General features: G+C 47.7%; 1 protein-coding gene across 1 annotated transcript; it reads left to right on the top strand.

The window, feature by feature from the left end:
* Positions 1-6,683: 6,683 nt before the first annotated feature.
* On the top strand, positions 6,684-14,783 carry T265_03742 (hypothetical protein; the record flags this gene model as incomplete). The annotated part of the gene is made up of 3 exons (XM_009168289.1): positions 6,684-6,848; positions 6,930-7,030; positions 14,687-14,783. The coding sequence occupies 3 exons, from the start codon at positions 6,684-6,686 to the stop codon at positions 14,781-14,783; spliced, it is 363 nt and encodes a 120-aa protein (XP_009166553.1).
* Between the last annotated feature and the right edge of the window lie 1,989 nt (positions 14,784-16,772).

A 16,772-nucleotide genomic window follows, 5' to 3' on the forward strand; every position in this document is an offset into this window, starting at 1 on the left:
ACAAACATCACTGGGTCATGTGACCGTCAGTTATCTGACCGAAGGGCCTTATGCTCCTCGCTGTCTATTAATAGTAAACAAAATAACACCTTTCTAAATCCATGAGATCCCTTCTATACAGCAGCTTTTAACGTCCGTATTTTATGTCAAATTGGCAAACAGGCAATGCTCGCCGAAACAGTGTACTTCCGTAAAATCGCATACAAGACCAAGCGTGGTTATGCATCACAGAACGCCAAAGATAGACTCAGGTTTTTCACAGTTCTTCCCTGTGTGTCCGGTGATCCAGGAGCGATAACTCGTGGAATATATGACGTGGGAATTGCACTCAGCCCCAGAGCTGAACGCGCTTTGATGGATAGGATACCAGTGAACAGTCGCCCTTGTACCGTCGGGTTACCCAGCTCAATCAAGCTTAACGCTTCTTAGCATAAAAATCATTGCCTGTTTGTAGTGTCAGCTTATGCCCCAACCGACTGAAGCTAAGGATACTTTCTATCGAGAGTTATGCGAGCTCATTCGTCAAGCGAGAAGCTCTGACATTGTGAAACTTGCAAGCGATGCGAATACTCAAGTAGGTCATCTGAGCTCCTTGGAATCACCTTTGGGCGGTCGATTCGGAGTCGATGCTCGTCGCACAGATAACGTGGAGCGACTTCTCCAATTAAGTGTTGGTCACCAGCTGTTTCTGGTAAATACAAACTCAGCATAAACGTTTGCATCGCGTAAGCTGACGGCCACCAACTGCAAATCAACCGTGGGCCCAGTCGGATCACGTGGCCATCAGCCACCAGTGGAGACTGTCATTCTTTCTGGGACAACTCGATTCCGATCAAGGTATGGTGCGTGCACGCCTGACGGTCCGTTTTCCTTCAGGCCCTCGCAAGTCAGCAAGATGCATGCCAATCCACCATCTTCGAAAAGCTACCATAGTTCAACAGTATTGATCTGACCTAACCCAACAACTCGCCACAGGAAGAAGAAATTAAGTGCGAAATATCCGTACTGAGACCTGAGAAGGCACCAAGACAAGACAGACTGTAGCCTCTTCAAAGAAGACGGAGAATCTCTGATGACCCATCTGACAAACTTTTCTGGTGCTACATGGAACGAAGGGAAGGTGCCTGCAGAATGCAGCATGTCGACATTTATTCCTATCTTCAAAAAGGGTATGCGGACACTGTGTGAAAACCACTGTGGCATCAGCCTGGTAGATGTGACATCGAAGGTCTACTCAGATGATACTCAGTAAATGCCTTTGTCATACATGGTGAAAATGAAGCAGAAGACATTACGATGATAGATACCAAAAAAGAAGTTTAGGTTGGTATTGTGTTGAAAAATTGGTAGCTCGGGTGGGTTTATTGGTTATTGGTCAGGTGGCTGTTGCTCTGTTCCCGAGCTTGGCAACTGGCATGCAAACGTTCCGTCACCATACGAGGAGACATCATCAGTGCGCACTTGGGTGGGTTATCGGTCTACTACGCCGACGACCTGAAATACCCGAGATCCAACTCCACCGCCCTCCAAATGGATGTAGACTTTCCAAAACCGTGGTCGTTGGACTGATACCTTCTACTGCGTCCATTTCATTCGGAGGAAACTCAGCGAACGCCTTTGTTGTACATGGTGAGAATGGACTAGAAGACATTACGATTATAGGTACCAAAAAGGATTTATGCGTCTGACTCTCTTCAAACATGTCCTTTCCACTCCACCATGATAAACGGGCTCAAAAGGCACTCTATGTCCTACGGATGATTCGGCGCACTTTTCCCCGTATTAATCGCATAGACTTCTAGATACTCTATGGAACCTACGTCAGACCGCTTCTTGAATATGCTAACCAAGTTGTCCATTAAGGACGCAAGAAGGATGTAACCCTCACTGACCGTTGCCACGGAAATGGTTGCTGACTCTACATTCGTTGATCATTAAACACGTCTCGTCGTGCCTGACCTCTTTCCCCTGGAGTATCGTCGCCTCTTGGGAGACCTTTGTGCCCTATTTGATCAAGTTTCGGCAGACAGGTTTTTCGCTGTTGATACAATTAACTCTGTGGAGACATGGTTAGAAGATTCTCAAGCTCAGGGCACATGCCTTCATTAGAACACAATGTTTCTCATTTTGTACAGTTGGTGCATGGAATAACCTTCATCCGACGGTTGTTCATGCTGCATCTAGTATCCAGTTCAAAGCACCTTTGGGCGCCTTTTATGTGGGTCCTCGCGCTGGCAACCCAACAATCACGTGCTAAGAACTTTAAGGAAAGTTCTGCAGCCTTTTTCGCTCAGATCATTCAGGGGAACGTGGGCCGCTAAACGGAAGGAAGAAATCTTGCCCGAGAAACTTCGAGCCGGAAATCCCGAACCTCAAACGTGCATCCGAAACTTCCACCGTGCAGACTTCTCATAAACGCGCATCTTTCCCGAACAAGTCACACTGGGACCAGCTCCAGTGGAAGACTTATATAGGACCACCGTCCAGAAAGTTCAAGAGGCAGACGCCCCAAAAAACGAGCACGTAGTCCCATGAACCGCCGGCTACCTAAAAGGGTTTGGCGTCTTCTGGAAAAGAGGTCTCAACTGTTTTTCAAAAAGTTGACTAAAGGAGACACTGAAAATGAGCCGGCTTCTCGTAAAATGCGGAATCGCTGTAAATCAGAAATCCGCCAATGGAACTTACGAAAACAGGCGACCATCCCAGACCTCGCTCGGAAAAACATAAATGTACTGTGCAAATACATGAGACATCGCTGCAGAAACAAGCCATCCGCGTTCTCCTTGAAAAACAGAAACGGATAACCTACTAGTGACCCAACAGTGGTATCTGAGGTTTACAGAGGACACTATGCAGGTTTATATTCAGCACCAGCTTCCTCATCACATCCACCCTTGTCAAGGCGTAACTACGAACAGCCCCTAACCGACTTGATCTTCACGGTGAAGGACATTTGTCAACTCTTGCACAAGATCAACCCATTCTGCGCGGTGGGGCCCGACGAGGTCCATTCAAGGATCCTGAAGGAAACGCCGTCTACACTGGCAAATCATTTATACCTGGTGTTTCATCAGTCGCTTGACGAAGGCCGCCTTCCCTCTGCTTGGAAGGAAGCGATTGTCACGTCAATCTACAAAACTGGTGACCGACTATCGCCTGGCAGCTATAGGCCTATAAGCCTCAATAGCGTGCCGTGCAAGGTGATGGAACGCATTCTGAAACGAGCCATCCTAAATCACCTTACTTCCAGCAGCTTGATATCTCCAGCTCAACACGGATTACTCCCAAACCGTTCTTGCGTGACGAACATGCTCGTGTGTATGGACAGCTTAACCCAAGTCAATGGATGAGGGACTCATATCGGATGCCATATTTTTCGAATTCTCAAAAGCACTTGATAGGGTCCCACACGTCCCGCTGCTCCACAACCTTGAGTATTACGGGATTCAAGGGAAAATCTTACACTGGATGAAGGCATTCGTATCAGGCAGATCATTCCGGGTGAAGATAGGCCTACCTACTCATTGCCCAGCGCCGGCCTCCATTGAAGTTCCTCAAGGCTCCGTTTTGGGACCACTGCTGTTTTTGATACAGGTCAACGACCTTCCAGTTCTTCTTGCCGGTCCATGTCTCCTTTCTGTGGACGACTTCAAATCTTAGGTTTCCAAGCAATTGCCCTCCAAATGGATGTAGACGCTGCCAAGCAGTGGTCGTTGGACTGCAACGTTCTAAATCCTGAAACGTGTGTCCATATGTCATTTGGAGGAGACTAGGCGAATGCCTTTGTCAGGCATGGCGAGAAGGCACCAGAAAACATCACAAGGATAGACGCCAAAAAGGATTTGGGTACCTGGCTCTCTTCATACTCGTCCTTTTCACTGCACCATGAAAAATCGGCCCAAAAGGCATTCACCGTTTTACGGATGATTCGGCACAACTTCTTCCGTATTGCTCGCATGGACTTCCAAATTCTATATGGGGCCTACGTCAGACTGCTCCTGGAATACGCCGACCAAGTTGTCTACTCAAGACGCACGAAAGACGTCACCCTCATTGAGCGTGTCCAGCGAGCCGCTATGAGAATGGTTGCCGGCCTCAAATCCGTCGACTACGAAACGCGTCTCGTGATGTTTGATCTCTTTCCCCTGGAGTATCATCACCTCTGAGGGAACCTAATTCTTAATTATGCTTTGTTTGAACAAAGCTTGGCAAACAGCTTTTTCGCCGTTGACCCAGCAAACACAAGGCGGGGACATGGTGAGAAGATTTTCAAGCTCAGAGCGCACACATTCATTAGGCGAAAGTTTTCCTCATTTCGGGTAACAGCCGCGTGGAATGACCTTCCCCCGACGGTTGTCCACGCTCCTTCTAGAGTCCAGTTTAAAGCACTATTAGACATTTATTTATGTGAATCCTCGCGCTGGCAAGCATACTGCCCTGGGCTTAGAAAATAAAGAGCAGTGCTATATTCTTTTTTCACTTGTGCATTTCAGTCGAACGGCGGCGGCTGAACCACAAGAACAAACCGACCCAGGAAACTTGGGCAAAATCTTTGGTCCTGCGCATCAATCCGTGAATCGGGCAAAAGCCTCGATCCTGCGTATCAACCAGCAACTCACTGAAGGTTGCCTGATAGGATGAACCTCGGGCACCCGGTAGACTCTCTTATCCAGTTGATTCGTGTTGCATTTATAGAAAAAACACGAAGACTATACCAATGACAGGAGATTACACCGGTGTGATGGCTCGACATGCAACCATCCCAGATAAGCCGTGATGGGTCTGGTGCATGCGTAGTTGCTTACTGTTCGGTGGTGTTTTGATACACAAAATATCCTTCCGCTCTCAAATTCAAACGTAAAGTTAGGGATTGTAGCCAGGTAGCACGGTTTCTGAACCCTCAGTTTCGTTCCTCAATCAATAACATCCGGTAGAAAGCTGTGGATCCAATCCGTCCCGTTTCTTAAACAAACTTTTAAGGTTCACAAGTATGGCACACTTTCACGGATAGTCAGAGCTTGAGAATGGTAATGTCTGGACGGTTAGTAGCCATAGACCTCTTTAGCCCTCGTACCAATTTGCAAATCGCGAAGCGTAAAGTGGATCCATACGCACCCAACCCTACACCAAACTCAGCATCGAACCCACCGATATCTCACCGTTGATTGGCTGGTGGGTTTAACGACCTTTTTGAGCTCCCCATTTGTTCATTCGGCCAGTGAATCTGTGACCCTTTTCCAGCAACTCTCGGGGGCCAGACTGGGATTGCAGCAGAGTCCCAGACCCTATGCATCGGAGCCGTTCAATTAGTTTTTCACCGTGCTTTGCTAACGGAAAATTTACTTGCAAAACACACTCGAGCACATGCCGTTTTTTGTGTAGATATGGGAAGCCCAGAAGAGACAATATTAAAGCAAAAACGGTCCTCAAATCGCGCAGGACAAACTAGATGATCGAGGTAAAGTTTTCGGAATGTTAAAGGACAATTTTGGCCGAAAAAGACAATTATCCCGGATACTTCTCCCCAGGCAAAACATTTAATTTGATTTCCACCGGATCGTTCGTGGAAATCATCCTGTAGGACCGATACTCCTTTCAGGTAAGCTGACATTTTTTGTATAACGACGATTTGGATAACCGATTGGGCGCAATTAACAAGCGAGATTTTTCTTCAGGCAAAGAGGTAATCCCCCATGACTTGAAATCACCGGATTTCACTAGACTTTCCACCCCGGGGATTTCGAGACTTTGAGCAGCCCATTGCTTTTCGCAGATGTTGGAGCAAGTTCCGATTATCGCCTTGTATACTGGATACTTCCACACGTGCAGCTTATATGCGACCAATAACGGCTAACCACCCGAACGGCGGTCCCTCAATTTTGCGGCCTACAACAATAACAACCAAACCAAAAATCAGCAGCAACCGCCCCTTGATTACCAGAGGTGCACAACTGGAAGCCAGCGGAAACGGGTGAAGTCAGCTTAACGACATGTATGGGTTTTGAATCCTCGCATGAAACAGTAGATATCAACAGAACGCAATCCCTTCGTACTCATAAGAGCAGTCTGCTGTCCCGCATGATTCGGAATGAAAGATGCCGTTCCGAATGCATCTGCTGTGAGCGATGACATCGGGGACAATGCACCCGTGCCGTGTATAACATACCACTGAGATTCATTAGTGAGGGGCTTGGTTCTAGCCTACGTTGAATCTTCTAGGGTGTCTACATCTCTAGCGTTATATCAGACACCCCAGAAAGGAACCGCTTGCGAGATCGCCGCTGAATTCCCTTGGCCATAACTTCCACCAATGTCGGTTATCAAATGTTTGGCGGCGGAGTAGCGGGGACACAGTTCTGGAAGGCAGACCACAACAACCGCTTGAAAAATCGTCACTGAAAACGCGCCCTGCGGTGCTGGACCTCATTCCCCCGGAGTGACGCCGCCTCCGAAGGGACCCAATTCTTACTTATGCCCAGTTTGGACAAAACTTCACCAACAGGTTTTTTACCGTTGACCCAGCGAACACAAGGCGGGTACATAGTAGGAAGTTTTTCAGGCTCAGAGCGCACACATTCACCAGACCAAATTTTTTCTCATTTCTGCGTGTAATGACCTTCCTCCAACGGTTACCCAAGCTCCTTCTAGAACCCAGTTCAAACCACTACTAGACATTTATTTACATGAATCCTCGCGTTGGCAAGCACACTGCCCTGGCCTCAGAACATAAGGAGCAATGCTACGCTCTTTTTCACTCGTGCCTTTCAGGTGAACGACAGCCACTGACCGACAAGTACAAAACCGACCAAGGTAACTTGGGCAAAATTCTTGATCCTGAGTATCAATTAGTGAATCCGTGAAATTCAGGCGTATTTTGAATTGCTTCCGCTGAGCAGATACGACTTCATAGTTTATCAAGTGGCTAAAAGACTTGGGCTTTCAGTGAACGACAGCCACTGACCGACAAGTACAAAACCGACCAAGGTAACTTGGGCAAAATTCTTGATCCTGAGTATCAATTAGTGAATCCGTGAAATTCAGGCGTATTTTGAATTGCTTCCGCTGAGCGGATACGACTTCATAGTTTATCAAGTGGCTAAAAGACTTAGGACAAATATTCCGGCATACTGACCGCCTTGTTTCATGGCAAGTAGCAGCTGTTGAAGCAAATGTTCTGATGGTTTGCCATGCTAGCAGGACTGGTGATGGGGCAAACTCCGGTAGAACGCGAACAAGTAACCGAGAGGCCACTTGGGATACCGCGCCCAAGGAACAGCCATCCGAGTAATCCGGAAAACTAATCGGGTCTGAGGACAGTGCTTTGTTCTCAGCTTTCGAGAGATACCCACAAACAGTCCCGGTCAGTTGAGTGCTTACTGATGAGAAATAATAATGAACAGTCGTAAGATTTCCGATGTCCTTTGTTAACCGAGCAATTTTTATCCAAGGTTTTTAGTAACAAGTCATGACGACAGATACGGGTGTGAAAAATTCTTACAAAGGGAGCAAGGTGAACAGCATTTAATAGACGTCACACACTCGCTGTGTGTTTGTCGATAGGAAAATTTTGTCCCGGTCCCATGAAGCTAGCATAGATAGAAAAACGCGTAAAATAACTGAGGAGAGGAGGCGAAACAAGAAAGGACTCCGAGAAACAGTCAGGCCATAACTGTCTGCGTTGCAAGAAACGACGCACTGATCATTTCCAGGGAAGCGTGGACCAACCACATCTGTAGCCAGATGGCAATCGTTTGAGAATGTCAGGTCTATGGTACGTTAGCAAAAGTATGTCTACGCACCGAAATTTTTCGATGGCACTCAAGCAGAAAGCTGGAGGGTAAGGTAAATAGGCAGTCAGGGGCAGCGGGAAACGACAGCATTCAAGGTGAGGGGATGGCTATTTTATACTACATGCTGAGTGATGAGGCGTGCAAACCAAGTCAAGAGGTTGGATGCATCAAAGGCATACTTGAGAGCTTGGGAAAATATTTGAAATGCTTGGACTTGTTGTACGTTTAGAAGACGGGGTGATCCCAGGGTGGCGCAGCCATGGCTTGAGGGGAAACCGTGCAGCAAATTGTTTCAGGTATGTGATATTGCATGCCAACTGTAGTTCTCTGTTAACTCACAGGTGTCATCTACAATGAACTATTCACAAGACCTGGAGCGATTTTTGCATGTTTTGGAGCTTAGAGATTTACAGGCGACCATTTGTGCTTAACTGTAGAATGAGGTCTAAAATACACCGTCAAACATCCATCTCGTTAGAGTTTTTCAGAAATCAAACCTCGGAAGTACCAACTGGTGAGGTTTCTGTAAGGCGGTCCTCCCCAAATTTGTTAATTCCCAGTTTAAAGCCACTCGGGTCTACACTTTGACAAAGATTAGATTAACGCCCGGAGGGGACATACAATTGTGTGAACAGCGGTGGAAAGGCAACCACCCAGTCAAACGACCTCCAGTGACTGTTCTGCCATTGGTGGGTGCTCACCACTTAAGCAAGAGCCGTTACGACCGTTTGCAACTGTAACTATCCCTTTTCCAAATTTTTTGTGCCCACTGCCACTTGCCACCAAAAGATTCCGCCTGCAAGCTAAACCGCATATTTTGGTTCTTCTCAACGATCCCCAACACAATGGATTTACTCTTACTGATGTTTTCCCAGCACAATCACAGTCACACCCGCCAATTCAACAGGCACAACCACACTGTTCCTCCAGTGACTGTTACACACCAACCCTCTTATCTCAATGACACTCACTGTCCTCAACCAGCTCGGTTATGCAAGGTTTGAGCAGATATTGGTGACTTAGCATTAGGGGTTGGGTGGGAATAAATCCCTGCCGGCTGTCCAGAGAGCTAATAGGGCAAAACCTAAGAACCTAAGAAACTAATAACCAAAAACACTTCCGGGGCTCACGGGGCAACGTGTTTCCGAAGATGCATATGCCTTCATGAATGCTCTGAGGCCGTGGACATTCTTTAGCCAGACAGAACCTAGACGATCGGAGTCCTCTTCAGTAGATTGTATCTACTTATTTGATGACACGGGCCCAGAGCCACTTACAGATTTTCTCATACAGGTTGGCTAGTGAGTACGTGTGACTAACACAGTCTTGTAGTCTCCCAGGTCGAGGGATAGGGCTTGTGTGGCTGCATGACGGTCATATGACAACCACCACTGCTTTGCGGTTGGGTTTTGAATGGGATGGTTTGACCGAGAAACTCAAAGCCTCTACGGCTTGTACGCCTTGATAGTAACTCACCCCACTTACAACCATAAAATGCACACCCACAAACAATCATACGTCACACCGGGCTTTGTGCTGACCCATCAGACTGGGTCACTCTATCTTCTTCATGCGGCAAGGAGGTTAAGGAAGAGCAGCCGACACCTGACTTTTCTCCCTGTTATCGTGATCTTTCAACCCACCCTACGGTTTACAACATTTTCGATACTCCGTGGGCCCAGTCCCAATGGCTGAGAGACCTGTGACCGCCCACTGCCGTTAATGCAATGAAGTTACCTCGGCCGCTGTGGCCACAGACACCTCTGAATCATACCTCAGATAAGGTTCCCCAGCTCTTTTGGTTTCTTTTGCCGTTAGCACACTGAAAATACGCGGAATCTTACCATCCATTTCTCCGGTTCTCGGCTAATCATAATGGTGTTACGCCTGTGTCAACTGTGATGACAGCCTCAAATGAACTGCGACAAAATCGAACCTAACAAAAAGTATGGTTTCCAACAACGTCATTTATTGCACGATTCAATACTTGCGGGTTTCTGCTTATCTGCAGTCAGGTCATCGTGAAATGTGATACGAGAATGACCGCACAACCCCTGGACAACCTCAACACGAAAATTTCCGGTAGAGAAAGACAAGGCCTTCCTGAGTGCGGTTTACTGTCGCAACTATGGGCAAATCGTAGTGAGAACAAAGATAGACATGTTTCTGGAGAACTCATGGAACGGGAAATACGATAGCATGTAAACGTGCGATTAGTCAGTAGAAGAGGCACTATCTTTCTACAAATCTACAGCTAGCCGAAAAACATGGCAGTTCAATGTTAAGGAAAGTTAATTGACAAATATTAAACGATGAAACTGTTTTTTTAATATTGACACCCCTGAAACGTCTTTCTAGGAAACTTCTATTGCACCCTATTTGAGCCAACCTGGAACGAGGTTGTTTTCTGCGGATGACAGTGGGTCCAGTTTGTTCAAGAAAGATTTAAATCCGGCTTGTTTTCTCCGCGTCATTTCCTCCTATGTCATGTTAAAATTTTATATCAGCACTTTAAAGGTGATAACAAAAATATCAAGTAAGGAGTTAGTGTCGGTCCCAAAAAACTACGCGGATGACGCTGATGTTTGTGTCGAGTCAAAGTGTCACGACCACCGAAGAAGAAGTACATTGATTTCCGGCAGAGCTTGGCCTGTGAGTCACACCGTGGTCGCTCTTTCTACTCCAAGACCTGCGCACAGATGTTGAAGTAGATTAATACGGTCACCACTGAGGACTTATACAAGCCGTCGGTCTTGAAGACGTGGCCGGATTGGTAATTTGCAATCACTAATCCGAATGAGTTTTTAGCGGTCCGCCGATGAGTCATGTGAAGTGGTGTGGCTAGCCATCAAACACATTAGCGATATCCCCATACGTCAGAACTTTATCAACATCCACCCCAACATATCCATGAAGCGGTCCATTTAACCCTCGGGCGACACGGCAGTTAAGGGAGGTTCTTGAGAAAGAGGAGTTTGAGACAACTGAATGTGAACTTTGATTTTTTTATCCGAAATGATGACATCCAGCAAGTCATGCTGTTCGGGATGAAGATCGCGGATTGTTGGCAAAGGATAGTAGAGAAAGAGGCACAATTTCTGTCCGCTTTGAATGGGGCTAGACAAAAACGAGATGGGCCGTTCCGTCGGTAAGAAAGGCATATTTAGCGCGTATGTGAGAACGATAGCTTCCGGGTGAGGACGAAATAGCGGGCAAAAGGAGGAGATGTAGGGCCATCCTGCCGCCCGCTGACATACAGAGCAGCCCCTTATATCCTCTTAGGTATGTTGATCCATATGTTCATAGCAGGCAAAGCTGTGAGCCATTCCTGGTTATTCTCAAGGTGCCCCAAATATGACTGATCCATGAGGCAACAGATAAAGGATTGATTATCCATCTTCGTTGAGCTTCTTGGATGCGTGCAGAATTGCTTCCCAGGCTCTGTCCGGAGATTAGTTTTGGATAGCGTCATCGACATCGGGGGCGTCAGCCGAGACGTTAGGCGATTTAGGATCGTAGCGCGTCGGTAATGGCTTGGAGCAGCGCAATACTAGTAATAGCAGAAGGAGGATTTCGGCTATTCTGGACGAAACCGAGGCTTGTGTACTTCCGGGAGGTGTGTTGGTGGTTACCAGAATAAATGCAAATAATGAAAAATGGCTGATAAACCCTACGAAACAGCAAAGCGTATTGCTATCCTTAGAGGACAATACTCTCATGAATGGAGGGTCTGTTCGCAGGATCTGGGCCGATGGCTCGATCAGGGGCTCTGAGAATCATAGGTGAAAACCTGAGGACCGTCACAAGAAATGGACAATTTTTATGGTGGATTGTGAGGCCGCAATGCGAGATGGGTTTCCCGATCAAGTCGTGTTCGTAATCCATCAGACGGACCGACAACGAACAAGGGGTCACCAGGAGGTGCTACCAAACCCGAAATGTCAGAGGGGACTGCGGCTAACAACTGAAAGACAACCTTGTCGGCCACCTTAACCTTACACGAAAAAGACAGTATTCACGGAGATTTCCGCGGACGTCGATTATCAGTAGGGATCGAGATTCCAGCACACACCAGATCTGCATGTACAAGTCGACCATGTCAAGCTAAACAGAACTACTCCCGTCGCCAGTGATAGCAGTCAAATCATCAAGCACCGGAGGTTGTTGGTGGTTCAACCCAAAAGCCGCGCAGCGACCGTTAGATAAATCAGCTGCTGTGCGAATCGGTAGATTTAGCTCCTTCACTACATGGAGTGGTGCTTCCTATGAAACACCTGGAGCACATTGCTGCCCAAGACTGCTTTCGGCGCCCGCCGGAGACAGGAAATTTAAAAGGGTTTGGCCCCATATTGGAAGAAGCAGCGGCGGCGTGCAAAAGAACGTGGAGAACTTCTGCATTGCGGACCGGTGACCAAATCCGTCAAAATGTCTCCGTGAAGGGCCGGATAAAGTCGCTGGAGTCCTCTGCGGCTGGAGAACCGAGTGCGCTTGGACGTAACCGTTAGGACCCTTTGTTTAGCCCGAACCATTCGAGACCCGAGAGGGTAAGTCCTGTAGATGTTAATTAACGCAAACCGGTTGTTCGCCTGACAGACTAAACATGGTTGCTCACCTCCACGGAAGTTGGCAGCAGTTCAAGAAGATTACTGAAAGGCGTGCGCCGAAGTGTATCCAACTAATTGATGTTGCCCGGACGACCACCGGCAGAAGCTGTGAGGACGCAGACTATGGGCAGACCCCACGAGTTTGTGGTTCGGCTTGCTTGAGAAGCACGACCACGGCTAAGAGACGCGGTAGGGTCCTCTGAATTTGTGCGCTTGACCGCAGCCATCTTTGCGGTCCACAGACGTGCATTGCTGACACTGGTGATTTTGTGAGGACAGCGTTTGCCAAAGCGACAGCCCGAAAAGTGTCACGACGCAAGTGACGAATGTAGCCAGAAGACGGTGGACCATGGAATAGAGGGGAAGTTTGGGAGATTGGCGAAAGGCAAGAACTCTGGAGACACACTGGATGAGGGGCTTGAAAAGTGATATCAGGGTGCAGGTTGGTCAAAAGTTCATGCCCATGGGAAATGTTATCAAGCACCGACAAAGCATCTTATCCGAAATGGTCAAGCAGGGGCGTTTGGTTGTCTGCAAACTTCCGGGAATGGAGGCCCAAAATGAGACTGAAGGATTCAAATTGTTTGTTGGGCATTTTTGGCGTAAATCGTATCAAGTCCGTGGCTAACGTCTGAAACGTGGTTCAACCGGCCCCAAAGAACAGTGCAGCGTATCGAAACGCTAGCATGACTCGCTATACGAATACATCAGTAAGTGCTAAACGTCGTCGAACTGCTTGTCACCGGGAGTCTGCAGAAACATCAGGTTACAGTAATTATTCAGCTATGCGAAGCAAAAGCAGAACTTTCTGCGCATCATCTCAACTCACGACGGCACCTAAAAATAGGTCTCTATAACATCTAAACCGTGTCTGAACATGTCATTAACCTCCGAAGAACGCCAAAACTCCGCTTCGCAATTCTCAATTCTGCCAATCTTCTTACTTGGTGTCGGATGACCCATGGCGGCAGTGGTGGGCTCCTCAGGTGGGTGACTATCCCCGTCGGGCTAAACCGAGAACCACTCAACCCCTGGGCAATTCATTAAAAGTGAGGCCGAAATCGGTGGCGTCGCCCGCTGTGTATGGAGGTTGTATGCAACGTAAGAACGAGCATACAAGCCCCTAGCCGTGATGCCAGCAAAGGATTGAATTAACCAGTTCCTTCTGAGAGAAATTTTACCCTGTCGGCCGCAGACAAACTGCAGTGAAGGCATAGCCACATATACACATTCTAGACAACCTTTGGAAGAAGAAACTCACAATTGCACAAAGTAACGGTGGTTGAGACGTACTCATTGTAATTGCTGTAATGTACTTGCCCTCAGTTTTCAGCAGAAAGGAATTTGACGCCTGTGGAAGATTACCACCCTGGCCAGGAAAACTACGAGCCGACATCATCCTTAAAAGAGTCGGTCAGGTGATAATAGCGTCCCGGTTGGGTCATAGGTATGGAAACGGCATGTTTACCATCTAAAGCCGGCTAAACAGGCAAACCTATCTATAGGCCACCAACTATTGTTCTTAGCCTTCCCCACCCCTTACCGCAACGGCCATCTGTAGCGCCCACGACAGACATATTGCTTCATCCAAAACACTAAGCCAACCGAGTCAGGAAACAGGTGGAATCCTTTCATACTGACCCGCGGAGTGCGCCTACGTTGGGAAATAACAAAGGGGAAGCCTCAGATACGTCAAACTACTAAAAAGAAACCTGGAATGTCCGGAACTTACTGGGAAACACTGACTCCACAAAATTAGCTTCGGAACGGCTGTAGAAAAACTAGTTAACCATTAAACGTCCAAGTAGCCGGTCAGCCACGACCTGAGATGGTTGAATGCATAGTCATTTCCTACACTTGATTTCAACCAATCATCCAACGGCGACCAGAAAGCCTGCTCCAAGGTCAAAAGTTCGCTTTAGCCACTGCGAAGCCCCCCATAGCCTTTCGCTCCCTTGGCCGTCGCATAGGTGCTTTGTTCTTGAGTGACTCTTTTCCCATCACTATGGTTATAGATTCGGGGGTGGCAATCACAACAATTTCCATAGGTCCCTGGTCCAATCAAATTTCTCTACCCACACGCAGACTGCAGGTGGTACCGTCAACCAGGACATCTGCTGCTCTTTTTAAAGGCGTTTAAAAGGATGCGATTTCTCGAATCGAGAGGCCTCAGTGACTTATGAAATCCAAAGTAGTTGCAGTCTTTCTGGGTCTTGTACTCAAACCAGGCTTTTAAATCTACTAACCTATCTGGTAGCACATCACTCGGCTCCGCACCTTCGAACGCAACAGAGGTGGCGTTGAACTGCTGCTTCACACACTTTGCAATGCTCGGCTAGTCTTGAACAACCGCGCTTACGGAAACCTGGTTCACACCAGACGTTTCTGACGCAGGAATCTCGGTAGATGGCTACACCATTTTCCAAGCTGACTCGAAACGCGGCAGGACATGTGGGGTTGCTTTGTGCTTACATGTTCTCTTGTCCACCCAATTGTCCTTCGTCTTTTTGTGATGCACTGCGGGTTCAAATCCCTCTATGTGGGACCGATTCCCTTCCATTCGGCGTGGTCTACGGTTGCTCCTCAGGTCAAGGGGGAGATGATTGGTCTTTCATACAAATCCTTGGGCAACTCTCCTCCGCCTACCACTTCATGACATTAACGCTAACAAGGCCTGATGGACATTTTGCAACGGCGCTGGTCAAAGTCATTCAACGGAGCGCTTGGACTCAACATGTCGCTTCACGCTCCAGATACCGCGCAGTCCAGCTACCGTCCCTGCTGAATTTAGCCATCACCTACGAAAGATACATCGTTGATCAATAGTTAATTAAGGCTCTACTAGGTCATAGTGACCACGGTGTGCTGATCTTCGATTTCATCTGCTACTGAGCTTGGAACCCGGAACGTCAAACGTGGTTTCGAAACTTCCGCCGTGCAGATTTCTCAGCAATGTGAATTATTCTTGGCCAACTTCGACTGGAACTAGTTCCTCTGGAAGAGACATAAAAATCATTATCCAGGAAATTCGCGAGGCTCAGGCGATGTTCGCTCTAAAGAAACCAGCGCGCAGTCGGATGGACCAAAACCCATCTAAAACGATTCTGCGTATTCTGGAAAAAAGCCTCAGCTATTCTTCGAAAATAGACACCGAAGATGACCCGGCCTCTCATGAAATACGGAACCGTTGTAAGTTGGAAATCCACCAATATAACATACAAAAACAAGCCACGATATTAGACCTCGCCCGGAAAAACAAAAATATAGTATTTGGATAGATGAGACGCCGCCAAAGAAATAAAACAACCGCCTTCTTGAGGGACAGAAACGGGAAACCGATAAGTGGATTATTTAAATCCCTGCAACGTTCTACTTACGGGTAGAGCATGTGGAGCGGCCAGCAGCAAAACGGTTGCTCAGAGCTTATAACCTTTCTGACTCTCATGTAGCCTACGAGTCATCTTACAGCTGTGGAGGCGCTTGCATAGACAAGGCAGACAATTGATTGGCAGAACACGTCCCAGAGTGCTTAATCCAAATGCTCTCAGGAAAACCGTCGGGTCAACTATCAAGTCCTGCATCTAGTATCTGTTAGATATTGACCATCAGATTGACCCGGTCAACCTGCTCTGGATCCTATGACGCAACACAAACCATTTTAGAGATAAGCTAAGCGCTGCTGATTGGATCCAACCAGCCCAGAGTGTATAAAGCGCTCAGTGGTAAATTGGGGGTTGGGAAAGGAGCTGTCCATTGAAGACAATAGCTTGGATGCACGACCGCCGTTGATAGCGCGACTAAGACATGTCTAACAATGTCTCTAACCATTGGTGAGCCCTGTCTCGGGGTTCTCATCCATGGACATGTGCTTTTAATGGCTTTCATGCCTCGCTGCCAGGTCATTGTCTGACCCCCTGGCTCGTTTCCACCCTTCACGTGGTCGTGCGAACAGAGCCATTGGAGGAAGTCGGTTAAATGGCATACGGAGCACGTGACCGAGCCAGCACAACCTATGTAGTGTTTCATCGGTTCATCTATCGAGGGTGAGATATTTCTCCCGAATACCATTCGAGGTAGTTATCTGGTGCTTATCCGGCGTTCCCACCAGATTCGGACAATGCTCCGAAGATGGTCAAACACTGAAAGTCTTTTGACTTCCTCGGCGCGCAGCGGCCAGTTTCCTGATCCATATAATAATATGGAGCACACCGTAACATTGTAAACTCGACCCTTGACAGAGAACCTGATGTCTCGCCTACGCCACAGGTGACGCTGCTCTGGTCTTCCCAATCCGTATGGAGATATCATCTTCCGCGGGACAAACAAATTTGTCTACTGCCTCAATCGGGCTGGCATGAGGCTGGAGTTCGAGCCCACC

Source organism: Opisthorchis viverrini (assembly GCF_000715545.1).
Source record: "Opisthorchis viverrini unplaced genomic scaffold opera_v5_54, whole genome shotgun sequence".
Lineage (NCBI taxonomy): Eukaryota > Metazoa > Platyhelminthes > Trematoda > Opisthorchiida > Opisthorchiidae > Opisthorchis > Opisthorchis viverrini.